This window comes from Coenobita brevimanus, chromosome 78 (genome assembly GCF_032717465.1).
Source record: "Coenobita brevimanus isolate Jiangsu-jjx chromosome 78, ASM3271746v2, whole genome shotgun sequence".
Lineage (NCBI taxonomy): Eukaryota > Metazoa > Arthropoda > Malacostraca > Decapoda > Coenobitidae > Coenobita > Coenobita brevimanus.
Genome location: NC_137031.1, coordinates 30247951 through 30271679, shown reverse-complemented (window position 1 = coordinate 30271679; position 23729 = coordinate 30247951). Strand labels below are relative to the sequence as shown.

Sequence of the window (23729 nt, the reverse complement as noted above, 5' to 3'; positions counted from 1 at the left end):
AATTCAAAATAACACAGAATCACAAAAGTGACGCCCCATGGTATGATCCCTTGCTCCCGAGCATCACGAAAGTGATGCCCCACGGTTAAGGGGTTAAATGAAGAGTGTTTAGTAGTGCTAAAACAGCATAACATGAAGAACATGTACCTGAAAAGACATTAAAACTGTTATAATGAGCTGCAGCACTAAAAATCCTTACCAGAAATAAAGTGAAGACTGGCTTGAGTGGCAGGTGAAGGTGTGTTAAGGATGGATGGGCTAGTTCCCGATGTCACTAACCAAGGAAAAACTGCCACTTGTCACCAGATTATTTAATTTTCAACATCAAAGTTGGTCAACTAAATCTTGGTCATTTTATGTGCCCTGTTTGTCACTAAAAGTAAGGGAGAAATTATAACAACATGATATTACTCACTGCTTCAAGGAAAAGATGCTGTAATATAGTCGAACAGAATCAAAAATTGGTGGGCTGAGTCTACCATCTCTGTATTGGGACGGTGATTATTCTTTCCATCATTAAATATCAATAAGCTTTAATTTACATCTATTTCATGTATTTGTCCATCAAAACAAAAATAAATAGTGTTACGTGAAACATGTAACGATTCTTCGTTAAGAAATAGTAGCACAACACAGCTGAAGATCATACGTTACGATCATAAAAAATAACAAACTCACATGTGTCTACTGCCCCGCTGGAGGTGCTGTGTAAATATCATGGAAAACCGTTGCATTCACCGTTCCATTCACTTAAGCTGTTTCGTCATAGGATTAAGGTGAGATCCCTTAACATGGCTTATTTCTATTTAATACTTGCACTGAACATTCCTAAAGCTTATTTCTATTTAATACATGCACTGAATATTCCTAAATTTGTATGTTTGTGTTTGATGGTGCCTAGATAGGTGTAAATAGGGTGTTGTGGGGGCAGGTTGGCCAAAGTCCGGACCCAGATGCATTTTTGATATAAGGGTTATTATTCATAAATCACGTAATTCGTAAATCACGTCAGTGGTCCAGACCCAAATTGCCGCGATTTACGAGGATTGAGTGTACGGACAAGATACGTCAAATCCATTCTAGACAATTTACCTACCAATAAAGCTCCAGGCTCAGATGGAAATCCACCAATTGTTTTGAAAAAGTATTCCCCTGAACTAGCCTCTGTTCTAGCTAAATTATTCAGACTATGCATATGTACATCTTTATTCCCAAATTCATGGAAAGAGGCCAATATCCACCCAATTCCGAAGAAAGGAAGTTCCTCTGACCCCTCTGATATCAGACCAATAGCTGTCACATCTTCTCTTGGTAAGGTATTTGAAACTTTAATTAATAAGCACATTGTTAAACATCTTGAATCCAACAACTTAATTAATGATAGACAATATTGTTTTTGCCACAAAAGATCCACCATTGACATACTCAATCTCTTAACTCATACCATCCATCAATCAATTAATCTACATGGAGAAACTCATACAGTAGCCCTTGATTTTTCTAAAGCTTTTGACAGAGTATGACACCGTTCCCTGCAGTCCAAACTCCCTTGCTATGGACTAACGTCTTTTGTTCCTTTGATTTCATCATATCTTAAGTGACAGGAAAATAAGAGTAAAAGTAGATGATGTATATTCCAATTTCCACTCAATTAACGCTGGCGTGCCGCAGGGGTCAGTTCTGACGCCAACCCTATTCCTGGTTCATATTAATGATCTTTTATCTGTCACCTACAATCCCATCCACTCATACGCAGATGACTCAACACTACATAGTTCATTCACACTCAGACACCCATTTACAAAGTCTAGTATCTCTACCTCCCAACTCAATACAGCCATCTCCATAAATGAAGACCTATCTACGATCAGTGAATGGGGACAAAACAATCTTGTCTCTTTTAATGCTAGTAAAACTAAATACATACAGTTAACTGATAGACAGATATTGCCAGATTCGTACATTACCTTCACTGCTACTGATATTCCTATCTCCAAAAGTATTGAAATTCTTGGCATCTAACTTAACAATGCTCCCAGCTGGACCTCTCATGTTAGATAACTTGCTAAAACTGCCTCAAGGAAACTTGGATTATTGTACAAGTCCGTAACTTCTTCGCTGATGAGCAGTTAGCTATAATTTATAAGAGTCATGTGTGCTTTCAGCTTATTGCTCACCCTTGTGGAATGGATGTGGAGAGGTTGCATTAAAACAACTAGACAAAATTCAGAATAAAGCTGTTAGAATTATTAACAACCCTACCATTACAAATAAACTACCTCCCCTGCAAGTAAGAAGGAATGTTGCCTCCCTTGCATTATTTTACAGATATTTTTTTGGCAAATGCTCAGACAAAATTGCGTCCATGGTGCCACCTCTCCATGCCTTCCCTCATGCTACACGGGCATCTGGTAGCGCTCATGACTGGAATGTCACTCAGCCATATTGCAGAACTTCTGCCTATCAGAATTCTTTCATTCCGCGAACTGCATCTCTCTGGAACTCGCTTCCCCAGAGTTGTTTCCCTCCAAATTTCAACCCACAGCTGTGGGTGGCTAAATCAGTAGAGAGGCAGCCTGCAGTCCTGATGGACCCAGGTTCAAATCCTGGCTGGGGCAGGGAACAGTTTAAGGATTTGAATTTCATAAAAAGCAGACTTTCCTGATCTGCCAGAAGACTCGCCGACATGTCGTAAAAATACCCCCGCTAATACCAGTACACCAGTCCTGTATGAGACAGCCCTAGCATGTATTCAATATGGACGGTGGGTGTTAGCGTCAAAGTGGTGATATGTGGAGGTGTAGGAGGACTACTGGGCCTTGGGAGAGGTCTGTTACAGATATTTTATGAACAGAGGACTCCAGTAATCTGGTGTATGGATTTTTTTTTTAATTCATTTGTTTTCCTTCCTCTGTTCTGTTATTTAAAAATATATATATATATATATATTGTTACGGAACAGAGAAAGATAATGTACACTTAAAGTGAGAATACTAAAAATCACTACTGTCCCGTAAAGTTCCAGGTTCAAAACAAAGAGTTGGGTAAAATTACAAGTTAAAGTTTAATGCTTAAATTAACAACAAAACTTTCAGGACTCATAAGGATAATGTAATGGCAAAAAACAGGTTAAATATATGGTTAACTGCAATAGCCTCTATTAACACGAAATTAGCAAGAGTATATTTATCTAAGTCAGCCCTGATAAAATGAGATACCAGGTAATACTCAGTGAATGCCAGATAAATTATTACAGATACAAACTCTTATCAAAAATGATTGATATAAAACCCAACATTAATCAAAAACCTCACTAGGCCTAAGAATTAACCTTATGCTACACAGTACAAGAAAAAATACAACAGTTATACTCAAATTACACACAGCTGCTAGATGTTTGGAGATTTCTTGAGCACTCACAATAGTAATATCTGTACAGGGGAGGACAGAGATGTGAACAAAATGAGGAGCAGATCTAAGTGGCAATGATGCAGAGACTGAGCTCATTATATAGGGGCTGGCAGAGCTTGATACAACTTGTAAGAGGGACGCGCAAATGAAGCCATGGGGACAGAGAGCTGAAAATCCCGCAAAGTATAACAGAGAGAACGACTTACTCTACTATAACGGTAGAAGGGGGGGACTGAGGCAGAACACGCTCGTGATCAAACATGCAGCAACTGTGCGTTAATATTACACAAAGGATGATGAAATCATAGGCTATGTAACACCTCCCCACAAAGAAAAAAGAAATTTACAAAGGAAATTTCTTATGACTAAAACAATCTGTCTAAAGTCTAGATAAGCAATGTGCAATAACATTTTCTTTCCTAGTGTTACAAAACATGAGATCTCCCTAGCACGTTCAGTCATAGGTACTTGCCAGTATCCCTTTAACAAATCAAACTTACTTATGTACCTAGCCTTTCCGATCTTGTCTATGCAATCTTCCACACGAGGGAGAGGGTAAGTGTCTGTTTTGGTTATCTGATTAACACGTCTGTAGTCAATGCAAAGCCGCTGTGACCCACCTGGCTTAGGGACTAGAGTGACAGGAGAACTCCACTCGCTCTGACAGGGCTCAATCATCTTGTGGTCCAACAGGTAGCCAAGCTCCTTCTGGATGAGAGGAACTTTCACTGGGTTCACACGGTAAGGAGGCAATTTAATTGGCTTTGCGTCTCCAACATCGACATCATGCATCAACACAGTGGTTCTTCCTGGAGTGGCACGGAACACTTGCGGGTACTCCTGCAGTAATGCCGAAAACTCCTGCCTTTCCTTGGGAGGTAGATGAGAAAGCTTAGTCTGGAGATCATTCATGATATCAGGATTCTTCCCCAAACTATCACTCAGGCTCATACTGCATGGGAGAGCTTCACTTGCAGACTCGGGTGGAACAGCTACAGTGCAGACTGGATTATTTTCGTCCCGCCTGTGATATAACTTTAGCATGTTGATGTGACATAGTTGCTTGCTCTTTCTACGATCTGGTGTGGCGATGACATAGTTGACATCACTGAGTTTCTTCTCCACGAAATAAGGACCACTAAACTTGGCTTGAAGAGGTTGCCCATGAACTGGTAGCAGAATCAAAACCTGATCTCCTGGCTGAAAGTGGCGTAACCTGGACTTCTTATCATACCAAGTCTTCATCTTCTCCTGAGCAGCTCCTAAATTCTCTCTCGCCAGCTGTAAAGCAGTGGACAGCCGTTCTTTGAACTTCATCACATACTCCAGCAGGTTGACGTCATCTTCCTCCGACAGCCAGCATTCCTTGAGTAACTTAAGGGGTCCTCTTACTTCATGGCCAAACAGTAGTTCAAAAGGTGAGAAGCCCAGTGATTCATTTGGAGATTCTCTTGCGGCAAACACAACGAATGGAAGACCTTTATCCCAGTCTTTCTGATGTTCCAAACAGTATTTCTTGAGCATCGCTTTGAGTGTTTGATGATATCTCTCCAATGCTCCTTGGGTCTGGGGATGGTAAGCTGAAGACGTGATCTGGGTGATGCCCAACTCTTTCAGAGACTGCTTGAAAACGTTTGACATGAAATTACTTCCCCGGTCTGACTGTACCTCCTTGGGCAGACCAAACTTTGTGAAGAACCCTAGCATTTCCTTAACCACGTTCTTTGCTGAGATATTTCTAAGTGGAATGGCTTCAGGATAACGAGTAGCCATATCAATCATGGTCAACACATAAGAAAATCCTGAAGAAGTCTTAGGAAGAGGGCCCACAATATCCACCAACACACGGGTGAAAGGCGCCTCAAAAGGAGGAATGGGAACTAGAGGTGCAACCTTTTCGGTCTGATTACACTTCCCCACAACTTGACAGGTGTGACAAGACTTGCAATACCAGGAAACATCCCTGAAGATACCTGGCCAGTAGAAGTGTTTCAAAATGCGTGCCACAGTCTTCCTCACTCCAAGGTGTCCTGCCAAACTGGAATCATGAGCCACTCTAATGATATCCTGCCTACAAACACGAGGGATGACAACTTGATGTACAGCCTCCCATTCACAGTCGGCTGATGCTGTTGGGGGTCTCCACTTCCTCATAAGTACTCCTGACTTTACATAATAACAAGTAGAAGCACCAGCTGACTCTTCCTCACTGCAAGCAGAGTTAGCTAGACCTTTCAACTCAGGGTCAGCAACCTGCAACTCAACCAACTCTTGACGAGACAAATTATCAACACTACGGGGTACTGCCTCATCTGGTGAGTGGTCCAAATTAGCAAGAAAAGTGTCAGCTAGGATAACATCATCATCATCATTATCCTCTAAATCACCAGTAACTTTAGACTTAGCCCTAGTGACAGCACATGCAGGGAACACATCAGGGACATCACAATCCTGGGACGCAGCCACTGGCTCACTAGACAACTGAGGAGCTGTACACACTTGACTTCCACCAATATCATTTCCAAGTAAGAAAGTTACACCTGACATTGGGAGTGTCTCAACCAACCCAACCATAACGGAACCATTAACAAAACCAGACTCTAAATTCACTCTGCACAGAGGAACAGAGAAGTAATTATTCCCTACACCTTGTAAGATTACAGTTTCATCAGAGGAATTAAAATTAGAGCCTAGAACACTGGTCAGCATAAGGGATTGGCAAGCACCTGTATCACGATATATTTGAACTGATTTCCTGTCATTACTGTCCAGAGGACTGACAAAACCATCAGACAGGAAATTAGCACATGAACTCTTGAGAGTGTCACCCACGTTACTGCTCAAAAGAGGAGCTCCATCCTGAGAATTTAAGTTACCCCTCAAAGCAGGTTCAGTTAACTCAGTTAAAGAATTCTGGGAACTCTCAAGAGTGGACACTAGACCAATTGACTGAATATTTAAAGACTCCTTTTTGTTCACATCACGCTGTCTCCTGAAACATCTCTCCGTAGTATGACCAAGCTTACTACAATAAGTACATTTACTTTTCTGAAATCTAGAGGTGAAGCTGGTATTTACTTCCTGAGAAACATCATCCTTATTCTCTTTCCTGTTACCTGTACTCTGAGTAGAGGCAACGTACTTACTCTCAGCTTTCCCTTTTTCTCTAGAATATCTCTTGTGAGTGAGAACATACTCATCAGCTAAAACTGCAGCATCAGACAAATTATCTATTCTTTTCTCATCAAGATATAGGCTTACATCTTTACTAATACACCTTTTGAAATCCTCCAGCAAAATCATCTGCTTAAATTTACCAAAATCAGAATCCACATTCTTAGAATTTAACCATTGCTCTAACAGATCTTCTTTGATTTTTGCATACTCAACATGGGATTGCTTATCTTGCTTATAAGTTGTCCTAAATTTTACTGTATAAGCTTCAGGAACAAGCTCATAGGCCTTAAGAATCAAGCTCTTAACTACATCATAATTATCAGACTGATCCTGAGGCAAAGATGCATAAGTTACTTGAGCTTTACCGGTGAGAACAGTTTGAAGGAGTACTGGCCAATACTCCTTAGGCCAATTAAAACCTGTAGCTACCCTCTCAAACAACTGAAAATACTTTGTTAAATCAGATTCATTAAAAGGAGGGACAAGTTTAACATTTTTAGCCACATCAAAACCATCAGAGCTAGATGATCCAGTTCCACCTTGTTTCATGCGATACTCATGGTCTGCCTGAATCCTAGCAATTTCAACTTGTGCCTCAGCCTCCTTAGCTTTTGCCTGAAATTCAGCTTCCTTCACACGAGACTCCGCCTCCTTAGCCTTAGCCTCCTGCAGGGCTAGCTGTAACTTAGCTAATTCAATCTGCGTTTGCTCATTTGGAGGAGTTACATTAAACAAGCTTTTATTAATCATGCCAACAATTTGATCTTTAGAATGATGAGAGTGAACTGCAATTCCCAATTGTTGAGCAACAAGCTTAAGTTCATTCTTTGTTCTGTTTTCTATATCACACACTGTTTGCACATTTGACAAAAAATCTTTGGCTTCATCAAGTGTAGAAATAGTAGCCATCATGAATATATCACAGTCACAAAATACCAAACAATATCCTTATGATAATATCCTGAATATCCTGATATGAGGTCGCCAAATTTATGTTACGGAACAGAAAAAGATAATGTACACTTAAAGTGAGAATACTAAAAATCACTACTGTCCCGTAAAGTTCCAGGTTCAAAACAAAGAGTTGGGTAAAATTACAAGTTAAAGTTTAATGCTTAAATTAACAACAAAACTTTCAGGACTCATAAGGATAATGTAATGGCAAAAAACAGGTTAAATATATGGTTAACTGCAATAGCCTCTATTAACACGAAATTAGCAAGAGTATATTTATCTAAGTCAGCCCTGATAAAATGAGATACCAGGTAATACTCAGTGAATGCCAGATAAATTATTACAGATACAAACTCTTATCAAAAATGATTGATATAAAACCCAACATTAATCAAAAACCTCACTAGGCCTAAGAATTAACCTTATGCTACACAGTACAAGAAAAAATACAACAGTTATACTCAAATTACACACAGCTGCTAGATGTTTGGAGATTTCTTGAGCACTCACAATAGTAATATCTGTACAGGGGAGGACAGAGATGTGAACAAAATGAGGAGCAGATCTAAGTGGCAATGATGCAGAGACTGAGCTCATTATATAGGGGCTGGCAGAGCTTGATACAACTTGTAAGAGGGACGCGCAAATGAAGCCATGGGGACAGAGAGCTGAAAATCCCGCAAAGTATAACAGAGAGAACGACTTACTCTACTATAACGGTAGAAGGGGGGGACTGAGGCAGAACACGCTCGTGATCAAACATGCAGCAACTGTGCGTTAATATTACACAAAGGATGATGAAATCATAGGCTATGTAACAATATATATATATCATCAGCCATTACAAATCCACTGCTGAACAAAGGCCTCCCCAACCTTCTCCACTATTACCAGCGACACTGCCCACCTCTGGCTATTTTCATTAAGCTTCCAAGCTCTTTGACCATGTCATACTGCATGCCATTTATAGGGAAATTAATTTTCTTCTGTGTCAGTGAACTTTACAGCAATATTGTTGTTTACGTGTCCAAGGTTTTAGATCATCTCATACTGTGTGTCATATTTGGGTACCATATGCTAATTTTCCTCTCTTTTTCAGTGAACATTATTTTTCTTGTGGAAGATGCCTAGTTCTTAGAACATTTCATATGCCATAAACTGGTAAGCTACTTTTTCTCTCCATTTCAGTGAACACATTCATCATGAAAGCCTTCATCCGTGGGAGAGAAGTTTTTGGAACTGCTGTTCCAAATTGTCCACCAGGTTACAAAAATTTGATGGTAAGCACTGCTATACAGGAAAGTATTGTTGGTTGGATCATTTGTCCAATTAATAAGTTATTCTGTGGTGGTGTGCTTGTGACTTTTTTTTCCTAAGGACATGGTACAAGTATTCCAAAATTTGGGATAAATTTTGAATTTTGAGATTTACATGTTTAAATGTGAAGTACAGGTGACTCTACACAGAATGACAAGCTAAATGGTTTCTTGTACACCAGGAAACCATTTACTATGCTGGGTGGTAACTATATAACCAGATTATTGTGCCTGGTGGTTTAGTGGGTAATTATGGCATTCCAGTTGGATTGAGCCAGTGAGGGTTTATATCCAAGGGTGGTTAGGGTTTATTGCTCACATAATGCCACCTAGGGATGAGTGATGCTGGCCACTCTTGAGCTCTGGGCTTCTATGCTCCTTATAGGGCAACATAGAATTAGATGAATGAAAAAAATGAATGAATGAGTGTGAATTAAGTCAGAAATCTCTTGTGGCATACATTGGGCTAGGAAAGTTTCCGGTCTCTACCATTAGTTCAAAATATTTTTTAATGATGGGACTGGAGTGTGTTGGTGTTGTGATGAGAAGGGGTAGATTGAGGTGGTTTGGGCATGTGGAGAGGATGGAGGATGACAATTGAGTGTAGAAAGTGAGAAATATTAAGTTAGGGGTAGGGTTGTGAAAGGCAGACCAAAAAAGACCTGGGATGATGTCATTGAACGTGACCTCAGGCATAAGGGACTAAATAGGGAGGCTGCTAGAGATCAAGCAGCGTGGAGAGCAGCCATTAGGTGGCCAAGGCCGACGCATGCAAGCATGTTGGTGCCTTTATAAATGAAACGAAACAGTGCCACCCAGATCTGAGAGTTACACTTTCATCTCATAGAAAACCCCAGTTTATTTATTTATTTATTTTTTTTAATAACAGAACAGAGAAAGGAAAAACAAATGAAAAAAAAAAAAAAATACAACATCAGTATGCACAGTAGTTTATTCAGGCTGATCCTAGATGATTTTGCTCAACAGAGAAAAATCCTAACAGTCACAGCATGAAAAAGCTGTCTCAGGTACACATTTCATTGTTATTTACACACCTAGGGCTTTTGTTAGGGCCAGCACTAGACAGAGTTGGCAGAAATCCAAACAGTCAGAGGGATAAGAGGAAGCATAGCATTATTTTATTTTTATAATTAATATTATTTTTTTACTTGGTATCAGCAGATGCATAATATGTAAAGGTGAGGATCTCATGTCTCAGACGTTTGGACATGGAATCCTGATACCTTGTATTATTATACTCTGGGTATGACTGTTTGTGAGCGTTAACGTAGATTTAGCTATATTATTCCATTGGGATGATCTGTGTATCTCTGTCTATTGCCAGACACCTTAATCCCATAAGGGATGGCCACAAACAAATCACCTCCATGTTGCCAGGTTCCCTGCCATTTCACTGCCCACCCAGTTCACACCACCCTCTCTCATGTACCTCTCCATCCCTCCATCTCATCCTCGGCCTCCCCCTCCCTCTACCCCCTCCACTTCACTCACATACACTCTCCTCATTAGCCTTTCGCTCTCCATCCTCTCTACGTGGCCAAGCCACATCAGTGTATTTCTCCTAACGCGTTCTGTCACATCCACACCACAACACTTCCTTACTTCCTCATTTGTCAGTCTCTCTCTCTGTGTAACTTCACATGCTCCTCTTAAATAACTCATTTCCACTGCTCTCACTCTTGAATTGTGTCCTTCCAACAAGGTCCAAGCTTCACATCCATATGTTAGAGTTGGTATCACCATACAGTACTGTACTGTCATGCATTGACATTTTTGCTTCCATGCTCACTTCCCTGATTCTTATCACTGCTTTCAAAGCACCTGCAACCTTTTCTTCCTTGTTGTACCCTTTCAAGCACTTCACTCTCCAAACTTCCATCCATACTCATAGTGCTGTAACTGATACGATTTGCCGAACCGATATATTGCCGATGTTTGCATTGTTTCCGATACCAAACCGATACCAATTTTTAATGTCGATAGGATTACATAGGAAAGCAAACAGCAACAGACCTTATGGTCCTTTCGAGGCTGCTTGTTACAGAGTAAACTATGGCTGCAAGATCTAACTCTACATGCTGAAGGATAAGGATAGTAAAGCAAGAAGGCTCCCCCACCACCAAACCCTCCAGGAAAAAGTGAGAAAAACCACCATGCAGCATGGAAAAACTGATGTGGAAATTTCATAGGAAATACTGGAAAGGAAAAGTCACATTCTATAATACTTTGTCTATAGCTACCTGTTTGAGTAACCTAAAAGAGAAAGGAATCAAATAAACTAATAGTTACAGCATGACATTATAGACCGGTATATTGAGTTAGTGGAAAGTCTGTGGACATAACGTGGAAACTACACATTGCACAGTGTGGATGTTTAGGGGTGGTGTGGCAGCCTTGCCTGGCACTTTTAACCCCTCCGTGGCTGCCGGCGTCGAATGACGTTTAGCCAATAAATGGCTGCCGGCGTCGTTTGAGCGCGGCCTATAAAAAACTGCAAAAATTTTGGGAAGTGAATGGACGTTCTGAACGTCTTCACACTGACCTACACTACACTCCCATACACCTCATCCAGCAGTTCAGAGCCTGCTGCTGTGATAAGTGGATTTTCGATTATTTCGCTCCTGGCTGTGCCTTAACAAGCACAACTACACCCATTATCTCGACCCATGCAGAACATATAATCTTTGTCCTCTCTTGCAAAACACACACAACCACCTGTTTACGATTATGAAGTAATACAGGCACATAGAAAAAAGACATGATAATAACAGAAAAATACATTTTTGTCTTGGTATCTTTACGTATTTGCTCAGGTTTGCTGTAATGGTTTGGATCATTTGATGCAATGCAACTTGTAGAAAACTGTGAAAACTTTCGGGAAGTGAACGAAAATCTGGGACATGAGACTGACCTTGACTTCACGCTCTCATGTATCATCTGTCAGTTCACCACCTGCTGTCGTGACGAGTGGATATACGATTATTTTGCTTGTGGCCATGCCTAAACACACACAGTTGCACCCATTATCTCGACCCAGAAAAGAAAATACAATCTTTTTCTTCCCTTGCAAAACACACACAACCACCCTGTTTACGAGACAGCAATATATATTGTGAAAATAACATGGTAAAATGATAAAGATGAATGTAAAATGATAGAGAAAGATGAACATGTTATGACAGAAAAAATACATATTCCCTTGTCTGTAAACTTATTTATTTCTGCTTTGTATCTGTATTCGTAATAATTAGACTTATTCTTAGTTCTGAAACTGCATTACGATTCTATTTTTATCCATGCTTATGGTGTGGGAGCTGGAAGTTGCGACTCAACTTCCTCATTGCTAATCGGACTGACCCTCCACTTTATTCTCCCGTGGCAGAGTCTAGCCTTGGAGGACGTGCAGTTTTCTCATTTAGGACTGAAAATTCAACTCATTCGCTCCCTTTTCTAAGCATGGGCACAACGATAACTTAAAAAATAACTCGAAACTACCATAAACATATTTTATATCAAAAAGGTGAAAATGTATTCATAACATTTTTTTTTCCAGCCATTCCTAACAGATTATGTACTGAAATCATTCGATATAATCATATCTCATATATGCATAATATTTCAGCACCATTCGCATTGTTTTGGGAGAAAAAAAAAAAAAAAAAAACAACACCTGCCCAGTTGTGATGCAGCAGAGCCGCTGGGCGGCGATATCGATTGCCGATATTTTCTGCAACTCCTGCATTTCATTGCAAGCCACAAAATGCATCTAGGAAGCTGGGATTTGCACTGTTAGGTGCATCTGAACTTTCTCTTCAATATGACAAGAAAAAAAAATCAATTTTCAAAATTTCAAAAAATGGCCCCAGCGTCAGCCTGGGGTGCACGGAAAATTCCAGGCCTTCGCCCACAGAGGGGTTAAGGTAGGCAGCGGTCAATCAGGCCCTAGCTCCGTTCACTCCACTGAGACAAGGAACTCTCCCATGTGGGACAAGTACACAAGTTTCATCCTGAAGCAGTGACCCCTGGTACATTAAAAAAAATCCCAATGGTGGTCACTTGACTAACCCATCACAGGTCGAAAGTAAGAGTGACCGTTTACTCTGGGCTATCTGTGCAGATCCTAATCTGTGCTTATATTACTTTCTTTGGATTGGGGAGATTGAAAAATTTATGAGACGGGTGTCTTAGACAAAAGGGGACTGCACAGTGCACAGTGTGGATGTACAATGCACAGAGTGGATGTTTAGGGGTGGTGCGGCAGCCTTGCCTGGCGCTTTTTAGGGAGGCAGCAGTCAATCAGGCCCTAGCTCTGTTCACTCCACTGAGACAAGGAACTCTCCCATGTGGGACAAGTACACAAGTTTCCTCCTGAAGCAGTGACCCCTGGTACCTTAAAAAAATCCCGATGGTGGTCACTTGACTAACAGGGACCCTCAGTGATCCACAGCCCATCACAGGTCGAAAGTAAGAGTAGTGACCGTTAATTCAGGGCTATCTGTGCAGATCTTAATCTGTGCTTACTGTATATTACCTCATTTTGCTTTGAGTAAATCAAAAAATGTATAATGACGTAACGCGACGCTATGTTAAGTTTACGGGGTGTCCTGTAGACACGAGGGGACTGCACAGTGTGGATGTTTAGGGGTGGTGCAGCAGCCTTGTCTGGCGCTTTTAAGGTAGGCAGTCAGTCAGGCCCTAGCTCCGTTCACTCCACTGAGACAAGGAACTCTCCCATGTGGGACAAGTACACAAGTTTCATCCTGAAGCAGTGACCCCTGGTACATTAAAAAAATCCCGATGGTGGTAACTTGGCTAACAGGGACCCTCAGTGATCCACAGCCCATCACAGGTCGGAAGTAAGAGTAGTGACCGTTAACTCAGGGCTATCTGTGCAGATCCTAATCTGTGCTTATAGTACTTTATTTGCATTGAATAAATTGAAAAATGTATAATGACGTGATGCGACACAATGTACGGGTACGTTGTTTATGGGGTGTCTTGTAGACAAAAGGGATGTCGGATATGGATGGAAGAAACATTAAAATTACTTTATTGAATATTTTGGTCACTGTTTTGTTTAATTCAATGTGAAAGGATGTTGTTACCTGGACACTGTTTTGCTGTTAAATAGTCTTACTGAAACCCATTAAAGGTTCTCAATAATAAGTAAGTGAGTGGGAAAGGAGAAGGGAAAAAAAAAAAAAAGAAATGATGGCTGGAAGCAGCGAGTTGGGTGTACCATACTGTGTACTGTTGGTTTGTAAGTGTTGTGGCCATGTGGGTTTATGTATGTAATTAATGTACACGCTGTTGAAATAAGCGCGAAATGCCTGCACCCATTAGTTATTATATTCTCTATTTAGTTGCAACGTTTAGTCGCTCTTCTCACTGTAATCTAAATAAAGAAGTGATTTACTGCATATAATAAGAAAGAAGGCAGTAGTTGGGGGCAATAAGAGAACAGTAACTCTGAGATGAGGGGATGAAGTACATTTGGCAACTTCATTTTGGCTCAGCTTATACGGTGAAGCAGTCCTTTAGTTGATGGAAAAACGTTACATGTGGATCTTTCCTTGGCTTCTTCATTACCATGCTGTATATACTAGGTTTGCAATTTGGTACTGGTGCTCATGTGTGTGGTGTATTTGGTACTGGTACTCATGTGTGTAGTGTATGTATGTACTTATACATATAGTAGATAGATAGACATAGATAGATAAATAGATATACAGTTTACACAAAGGAAAGACGATTAGTTGAAGAGTGTGAACATTTTCTGATGATGTGTATGTATGGTTGATCATGTGTAAGCTACTAGTGTTTGTGTGCATAAATGATGCCCAGATTCTAGCATCATCTAGAATGAATATTTAGCATGACAGAAGGCACTGTCACCAAAAAGTGTCGTTCGCTTCAACCACGGAACCTTTAGTGCTAAACTTTTCAAACTAAGTAAGATATACTTGACTGAAGACTGTCTAAAAATCTAAAAAAGCATAACATTTGTAGTGTGTGTAATGTGAGCTACAATAGTACAATTTATTACCTATGTACGTGGATGAAATACACTGATCTCAGCCATTCATGCTTTATTTCATGGAAAGCAGTTTTGATCATGATATATGAGGAACAGTCCGTGACTACTAGTGTGTTAAATCCAATCTCTGGAACTAAGGCAGGTGTAGTTTTTCCACTGTGCATTAGCTGTAGGCAGGTCTGGGCTGAAAAGACTAATGATCAAAATGTTACATTTAAATATAACTGTTGTTTCATTTTATGACAATTGGCCAGCCGGCCAAGATTTTACGTACTTTTTTTTTTTTTTTTTTTAATGTGTCCGACTCTGGGCATAGGCTTCACAGCCTGCTTCCAAGGCCCAGTAGTCCTCGTACATTCCATACACCTCTACATGTCATCACTTCGGCGCCAACACCCACCGTCCATATTGAATACATGCTAGGGCTGTCTCATACAGGACTGGTGTATGGTACTGGGGGGGGAGTGTTTTTATGACATGTCGGCGAGTCTTCTGGTATATCAGTTAAGTCTGCTTTTATTAAATTCAAATCCATAAACTGTTCCCTGCCCTAGCGGGGATTTGAACCTGGGTCTGGTAGGACTGCAGGCCACCTCTCTACCGACTGAGCTACCTTCAGGTATAAATGCTGTGGTTTATTATTTGGGTAATGACCAGAAGCTTACATACATTATGCATTTCATATTTTGTTAATTGCCAAGATCTGTCTTAAATTTAGAAGCTGAAAGTTATGTGTTTACTATCTCCCTAATGACTGAATGTTGTGTACGTTTAGGGAAGCACAATATCTTAAATATCAGGACCAAATTGCCTAGCCCTGGGCTTCTACGCTCCTCATGGGGCAACGTAGAATTGGATGATGGATGGATGGACAAAATTTTTGGTATGTGCTTTATGTTTCCTGTTATTTGGCCGGTGGCAAAGATGTTACTTATGAGTATTAATGTCTTAATAAAATTTAAAATATAAAGGTATAGTCCAGTTATCATTTTATATCATCATAATCATCATCTAATCCTGTGTTTCCCCATGAAGAGTGTAGGAGCCTGGGGCTAGGCAAGTTGGTCCTGTCGTTTAAGATGAGAGTGACCAGCCTTACTCATCCCTAAATGGCACTACGTGAGCAATAAACCACAACCATCCATTGGATATAAACCTGCACAGGCTCAATCCGATTAGAGGCCTTAATTACCCACTAAACCACTAGGTACCATAATTTGGTTATATGGTTACCACCCAGCATAGAAAAAGGTTTCCTGGTGTACAGGAAACCATTTGGCTTGTCACTCAGTGTAGAGTAACACTTAGGGAGAAAGAAGAGGAAAGAATGAAAGAAAGAAAGACAGAAGAGGAAGGAAGAGAGGAAAGGGCAGTCATCTGAGAGCAGTAGAACATCGAATGATTGGTTCATAACTTCTTTAAAATGAAAATCCAAATGAAAAAGCTAAAAGAATTGTTATATTTCAGTGTAAATTAAAATATTAATATAATTTTTTTTTTTAATGTACCAGCATTTTTTTTTTTTGCATTGACTAAACAAAACAAGATTTGCAAGTAATGACCGAATTAGCACTAAATTCCTTAAACTCTAAGAAAGGCCTTGATAATTATGTTGTGTATATTATTTAATTATATACATTTTACTGAAGATTAATAGAAAAAATTAAAAGAAATCAAATATCTGCTCACAGCTCTTATACTCTTGAAAGTAAATATTAAGTCTGAGTCATACCATTGATGAAACACGCCAGTGTGTATGTGTGTACCGTCAGACTCGGAAGTTTATACCAGTCCACCATATGTACTTGGCAGAAGACTGCTGTCTAGATATTTGTGTTGAGCTTCATTCTAAATATTCCATATGTTTTAGTTAAAGCATTTTACCATCTAAGATGGTCAGTAGAATGTGAGATAAGATTGTATCTTTGAAAAATAATCATTGTTACAGCATTTATTCACACCTTATATGGTGGAGGAATAAGTGCTAGAGTCTAGGGTCATTGGGTAAAACAAACATTTATTTATTTTTCATTGTTACTGAGCCGATTGCATTATGATTCTGGTTATTGGATTGTTTTTCCCTTCCGATACCGATGCCAATATTAATTGGCTTCTGCTTGCCGATTTACAGGACAGCTTACTCATCACACTACCCAAGCACTGAAATGCACTCATATTTTCCATTTCCTCATCATCCAACCCCACTGTACGTCCATTGACTTCATTTATCTCAAAGACCATAACTTTACTCTTCCTTACATTCACCCTTAGATTCTGTTTCTTACACACTCTTCCAGACTCATTCACCAAGCCTTGCAGTTCCCCTTCGTCTTCACTTAACAACAGTATCATCTACAAACAGCCGTACAAGAAGTTTCAAAATGTTCCCCTTTCTCATTAGGGCCACTCCAACATCCACTGTCCTGCCTTGTACAGTATATATCTCTTTTTTACCCCCATCCATATACAGATTGAACAGCCATGGAGGCACGACACATCCTTGCTTCCAACCAGCATTCAAATAGAAAAATTCTCTCAATTCACTATCCATACGCACTGCAGCTGTAGCCCCCTCATACATACTCTTCACAGCATTCAACAACTTTCCATTTACTCCATAATTATATTCTTAATATTTTCCACATTCCTTGTCTATCAACCTGTCATATGCTTTCTCCAGAGCCATGAGGCTGCATACAGTTTCTTTCCCTTATCTAGAAACTTTTCCACCGAAGACCTGAGAATGAATATCTGATCTACACAACCTCTTCCCTTCCTAAAACCTCCCTGGTCTCCAACTAATCTCTCTGTTTCTTCACTAACTTTGTCAGTAAGTATCCTATCATATACTTTGCCTAATACATTAAAAAGACAAATGCCCCGATGATTACTACACATTCTTTTTCTCTTTTCCCTTTGTACAGGGGAATAATTATACCTGACTTCCAATTTTTCTGGACTCTACCTTCCTCCCAGGCCAATCTGCATGTGTTCCATATCCATTCAACTTCTATCTTTCCCTCATGCTTCAGCATTTCACCACACACTCCATCAATTCCTGGGGCATGCCTCATTTTAACTTTCTTCATTGCTTCCACAACTTCCATCCTACCGATTTCTTCCTCTCTTCTCTCGTCCCTCCTTCTCCCAGTCTTTCCCCAGCCACTTATACTCGCATTACTTTCGTGCTCTGTGTCCAACAATTCCTTAAAGTGTTCTTACCATCTGTTCACTTTTTCTCCCATCTCCACTTGCAATCTACCATTATTATCTTTCACTCCCCGATTTACTTCTTTATCACCCTGTTGAACTCTCTTTACCTCTTTCCAGAAGATTTTCTGAGATTCCTTTCACTGTACATTCAAATTCCTCATCCAAGCTCTTCTTACTCTCTCTTACTTTTCTTTTCACTTCTCTCTTCCTTTGTACATGTAACTTTTCCATCTGTCAACTTCTTCCTCGTTCCTGCTTCCCATCCACTCACTATATACTCTCTTCTTTTATGCCACAGCTTGTCTTACCACTTCATTCCACCATGCTGTTCCTTACGCCAACTTTTGTCTTCTCTTCACTCCACACACAACCTCACATGCTGCACAGATTTCTTCTGTGAATATCTTGCACACACGTTCCACCTCCCCCATCTGCTCTAAATCATATTTACCCACACCCTTCTCCACTTCTGTTCTGTGTTTTTCCATTTTTCCATCCTCTTGCAGCCTTTCTACCCTCTTTATGTGGATTACTTCCTCCTGTCTCTCCCTCATTCTATTCCTCCATTGCTTTTGAACCTTGACTTTTGCCACCATGTGATGGTCAGAAAGTCCACTACTTCAACCTCAGTATGCTCTCGCATTCAGTACACACCTTCCCATTCTGTCATCCATGCACATGTAATCAATCATTGCCATCCATTCGTTCAGTTAACCACCCACCCTTCTCATCACTCCCCACGCATGCCTGTGGATCATTTTGTGTCTAAAGAGGGTATTGGCCATCACCAATCATCTCCTCGCACAAATGCCCACTATAGCACTGCCATTCTCATCCGCTTCTGCAGGCACGCCCGACTCAGCAACTACTCGATCAACCATCACATTCCTTACTTTTCCATTCATCCCTCGAATCAAAAACACTCTTATTCCATTCAAACCTTTCCATGCACACTTCCACATTTGCCCAGAACTCTTCATTCACTCTATTTGCACAATCTTGTGTTGATGCATACGCACACACAGTCACACACATTTGTAGTCCTACTTTCAGTCTTATCCACACAATCCCTGAGCCAGCAGATCCTTACTTTCTTATGTTCTTCTTCCATCTCATGCACACAACAATACAGTAATGCCTTTAAGACTTGGACACCCCAAGTCCCGGACATCTTGGGCTTGGCTTCATTAGTCCAAGTCTCGGATTATTCCCTAAGATATTTGGACATCTGGGATACCAAAAATGACCAAAAAACGTCAAAATGGAAAAAAAAAAAAAAAAAAAAAAATCCGATAGGTGTTCATCCCTACTCAAAATTTGCTGCGCGTTAATGAACAGGTATGTTTTGGCACGTAGTTCTGCAAAGTCTGCTTAAGCGCCCCTGCATCCTCCCCACTTCCCACCTACCTACTGTCGTGACTGCACGCTCGTCAGCATGGCTGCCCATGTGCTCACTTTTTGTGAATAAATAGTGAATAAACTGCAATACCTCACCACTAGACCACATGGGAATTTACAGTGTTGTGCAGTGTAAAGAAATTAGAATTTAGAGTACAAAGGATTAAGTGGAGAATGCAACACTGATGTGTTGCGACTGGCATGACACAAGTAAGAACAGAATGTGCGGTGGTAAACAATTATAATTCACAATGCAAAGGATTAAGTGCAGTGCAACACTGGATTACTGTACATGCTTCAAGTGCACCTTCACCACTGTCAGAGCCATAGAGTAGGCGGGTCAATCTATGCAACGGCCATGGGTGTGTCGTAAGTACCCTGTGCACTGCTAAATATTTTCCTTACTTCTGCTTTCTCATTCTCTGGTTTCTTTTCATTTCTTTTATGGTTTCTGTCCCTTATTTGTGTGGATAGGGTCTTAAATAGGATTTGTGCATGTCTGGTAGGGAGCTATTTATATGGTTTTCAAAGTCAGGTTGGGTTGGAGTCTATAAGTACCTGTCCAGGGGCATTTTTCCTAAGTCCCGGACAAGGCCAAGTCCCGGACGTTGCTTGGGCTCTATTACATCAGATCTTGGAGGGATTACTGTACATACTCCTTCTTTTGTTATCTCATTCTCAACTATTCCCACACATAAACCCCATCCATACTACCACACCCTCACACTCCCACCTCTCAGTCAATCCACATATGTACACTTTTGCACCCTCAAACTCCCAGACAATCTCACTCTTTCACCTCACTATTTGCGACCCTTACATTCCACGTCTTAGTCTGCACCACGTCCTTTGTTCGGTTCGTAATCATCACCTGTTGGTCAGTCCTGGTTCGAGGCTTCTTGTTTGTATTTTTAATTAGTTGTTTTCAGGGAAGGAGCACTAACCTTCCACCAATGCACTTGTTGTCACGTAGGGATCACGTGTTGGTTGTTTATAAGGTTACCACCCAGCATTGTAAACGATTTCCTGGATTACAGGAAATCCTTGGGCTTGCCACTTAGTGTAGAGCTACCCTAAAATAGTGTGAGAACCTATCTAGATAATGAGGTATATAAAAATTTAGTGGTCTTTTCAGTACCACTGCCAAAAATTTGAGAATTCAGCTAATTCTGTGTTTGTACCAACAGGAGTACTTGTTTGACCGTAAGCTGCTGACAGATGGAGCACCACCCAATGATAGAGGATGCCGATTCTGTGGCAAAATTGGGCATATTCAAAAAGATTGCCCCAAGAAGCGGGCCAACATCGAGAAGAGAGACAAGAAAGAGCGACAGAAAGATCGACGGGAGCTTAGGAAGCTTGTGACAGAGGTGCCGGAGGCTGCCGCCCCTCAGTCAGGTCAGCAAAGGCAAGAGGAGGGTAGCAAGGAAACCCGGCCATCACAGCCACTGCCATCATCAGGCACTGCTGCAACTGCAAGTCTGCCCTTGAAGACCTCCCCAGCAGGTAAATTGAAGCTTGTTCTTCCTTTGAGCATGATGGAGGAGCACCAGAGACAGTGGGTAACCAACCCTAAGTATCAGGCCACTGGACGCACTTTGCTGGGCCTGACCAGAGTTAACCCTGACCAGTTACCTTACCAGCCAGCCAACCACATGCTGGTGTTCTGTGAGGCTCCTGGATCTGGTCACTCTTGTACTAGACCACCTGATATTAACCAGTCCAGCACTGACCATTGTGGATTTTGGTTGGTGAATCTTAACACAACTCTTAAGAGTATTTGGGAAGGTGCTGATGATACCCTTGACCAGAACCATGCATTTTATAGATTATTAATATGCCAGGTGACACAGTGCTGTAGCACATCCTCACAGGTAACTGGCACACCTCAGGAGTCTGGTAAAGCAAAAATAGCATGCTTGAAGCATCAGAAAAAGGAGAATAGAAAATTTCAGTACCGTAGGAAGATTGACAGTCTTGAAAACAAAGATTCTGAACTAATTAATCACAGAGTAAGCAATTCCTCCTTTGCTAAGATTGCAAGTTCTTATAATGGCAATAGAATCACTGTTAGTCACAGCACTTGCACCTTGAATAATAATGGGTCTGGAAGACGCTCTTGCACGCAAAAAAAAAAAAATCAACAAGAAAAAACAGATATTCACATCAGTGACATAGCAGGAACAAGAGAAAAAAGCTCACAGAGTAAAGCAGCTGTAAAAGGCAGAAAAAGAAGAAAGCAAAAGTCTCTACCATTCATGGGGCATCCAAACACAGAGGGAAGTGAATGCAAACCACAGCCTCTTATGGGATTAAAACTCAATTTTAATGCTGTAGGACCTGAGAGGGAAATAGTCACAGTATCATCAGATGTTAATGTTAGTGGCCCATCTCCTGTAACTCACCAAGCAAAAGCTCCTCAGGTACAGAACTTACTCACACAGAAGGGAAAGGATAATTATCCAGAACCACATCATGTGGATGACTTCCTCTCCCACTCAGTCAGAGTCAATACTGGAGCTGTGTCAGGATCAGATGGTGTGTCAGATACTTTGTTACCTGTGAGGTGTGACAGTCAGCAGTGGGGAAAAGGGAAGAAGTATAAGGATACTTTGACCTCTCAATCTGGGAAGAGGTAGAAGGATACTTTTATCTCTCAGTCTGGGGGTAGTCCTTTTAGTTCATTCTTGGTGCTACCAGATGATTTTATTCATCTTAAAAAAGACCTCTCAAACTGGAGGAGTTATTTTTGCTATATATAATCCCTCCAGTTCAAAAGTCTGTCCTAAACTGAATTAGATCATTAGGAGATGGCAGGAGTAAGATTTTAAAGATTTCTCAAGGCTCAGTGGGGTAAGGATGATGGATTGATTGTATGATTTGTGTCTTTGTAATTACTGTACTGTATATAGTGGTACCAGCATTTAAATACAGTTCAGTACACAGTATCAGAATTGGCACTTTGTGACAGTGACACTTTTGTGATACTGGTACAAAAAATATCAAAAGTCTTACCAGATGGTACAGTATATTGGGAACACGTGCTGTCACACACCACTAGAAGAGTGTTTCTATCCCCCAACCCTAATTATTTTTAAGTAGTAGTACCTTAACAATACTAGATATACCATTTCATTGGACATTTACATGGTTCTCTCTCTCTTTCTCTCTCTCTCTCTCTGCATGGACAATAGAGTGGTGAAAAAGGTGTATCTGAGCTGATTTGATGGAGGGAGGAGGTGAGGTAGGCAAGGAGAAGGTGGAGGTATATGGTGAATGAGAGTGTGAGAAAGAGAGGTATGGAAGTCGGTGACGCTATGAGACTGACGAGATCAAGCTGGCTGAATGAATGTTGTGAGAAGAAGTGTACAGTATGATCAGGGGTTTGGCACCCCTTTTAACCTGACAGCATCCTGATTGACTCTATCGGATACAATTATGTGAAGCTACAGAATGTGGTGAAAATTTTTGGCCTGTCTGATGGAGCCAGGATTCCAGGGGCTTGAATGATGAGTGAATGGAAGTGTGGCCTATTGGATTGAGCAAACTTGGACTGTCAGGACATTTCTACTCACCCTGTCCTAGGTTGGGAAAGGAGGTCCAGATGATGATGATGATGATGATGACTTGATTATTAACACTAAGCTAAAGAAGCATTTATAAACCAATAAAAATAAACAATAAAAACAATTTGGTGCATGTCAAGGCTAGGCTAGGAGAGAAGGTTGTGTATGTGGAGGGGTGCAACAGTCATGCAGTTATTTATTTATTTTTATGCGAGGAAAAAGGAACCAAAGGCCGCTAGCCCGCAATTATTGTTCCTTCCAAGAGAAAAACAAAATACAAGAGAGCCAAATTCAAGATCCGATCATTTTGAGATGCCTGGGAACACTGCGTTTGAAAGACTGGAGAACGTAGGAAGCAGGAAATACAGACAGAGGGAGACAGTTCCAGAGTTGACCTGTTGCACAAAAGAAAGAACTGGGATAACAGTTAACTCTTGCATTAAAGAGTTGGACAGAAAAGGGATGAGAATTTGCTGCTAGACAGGTGCTATGCACCCGTGGTAGAGGTGGAGGAATGCATGCAGACACTTCAGAGGAGCAGCTCTGCACTTTTTTACTTCACTTTGCGGTCAGTTGAACTAAAATGTAACACTTGGACTATAATAAACTAAAATGTAGCACTTGGAATATGAGAAA

The 23729-nt window shown here is 40.7% G+C and overlaps 1 protein-coding gene across 1 annotated transcript in view; it reads left to right on the top strand.

Moving 5' to 3' along the window:
* LOC145408784 (uncharacterized) overlaps window positions 1-23729 on the top strand; it is a 197722-nt gene that overhangs the window by 160075 nt on the left and 13918 nt on the right. The window contains exons 20-22 of the mRNA XM_080279433.1: window positions 8731-8822; window positions 20715-21426; window positions 21865-22093. Of these exons, the coding sequence (XP_080135559.1) occupies window positions 8731-8822; window positions 20715-21426; window positions 21865-22093 (1033 nt within the window). The remainder of the gene's footprint in view (window positions 1-8730; window positions 8823-20714; window positions 21427-21864; window positions 22094-23729) is intronic.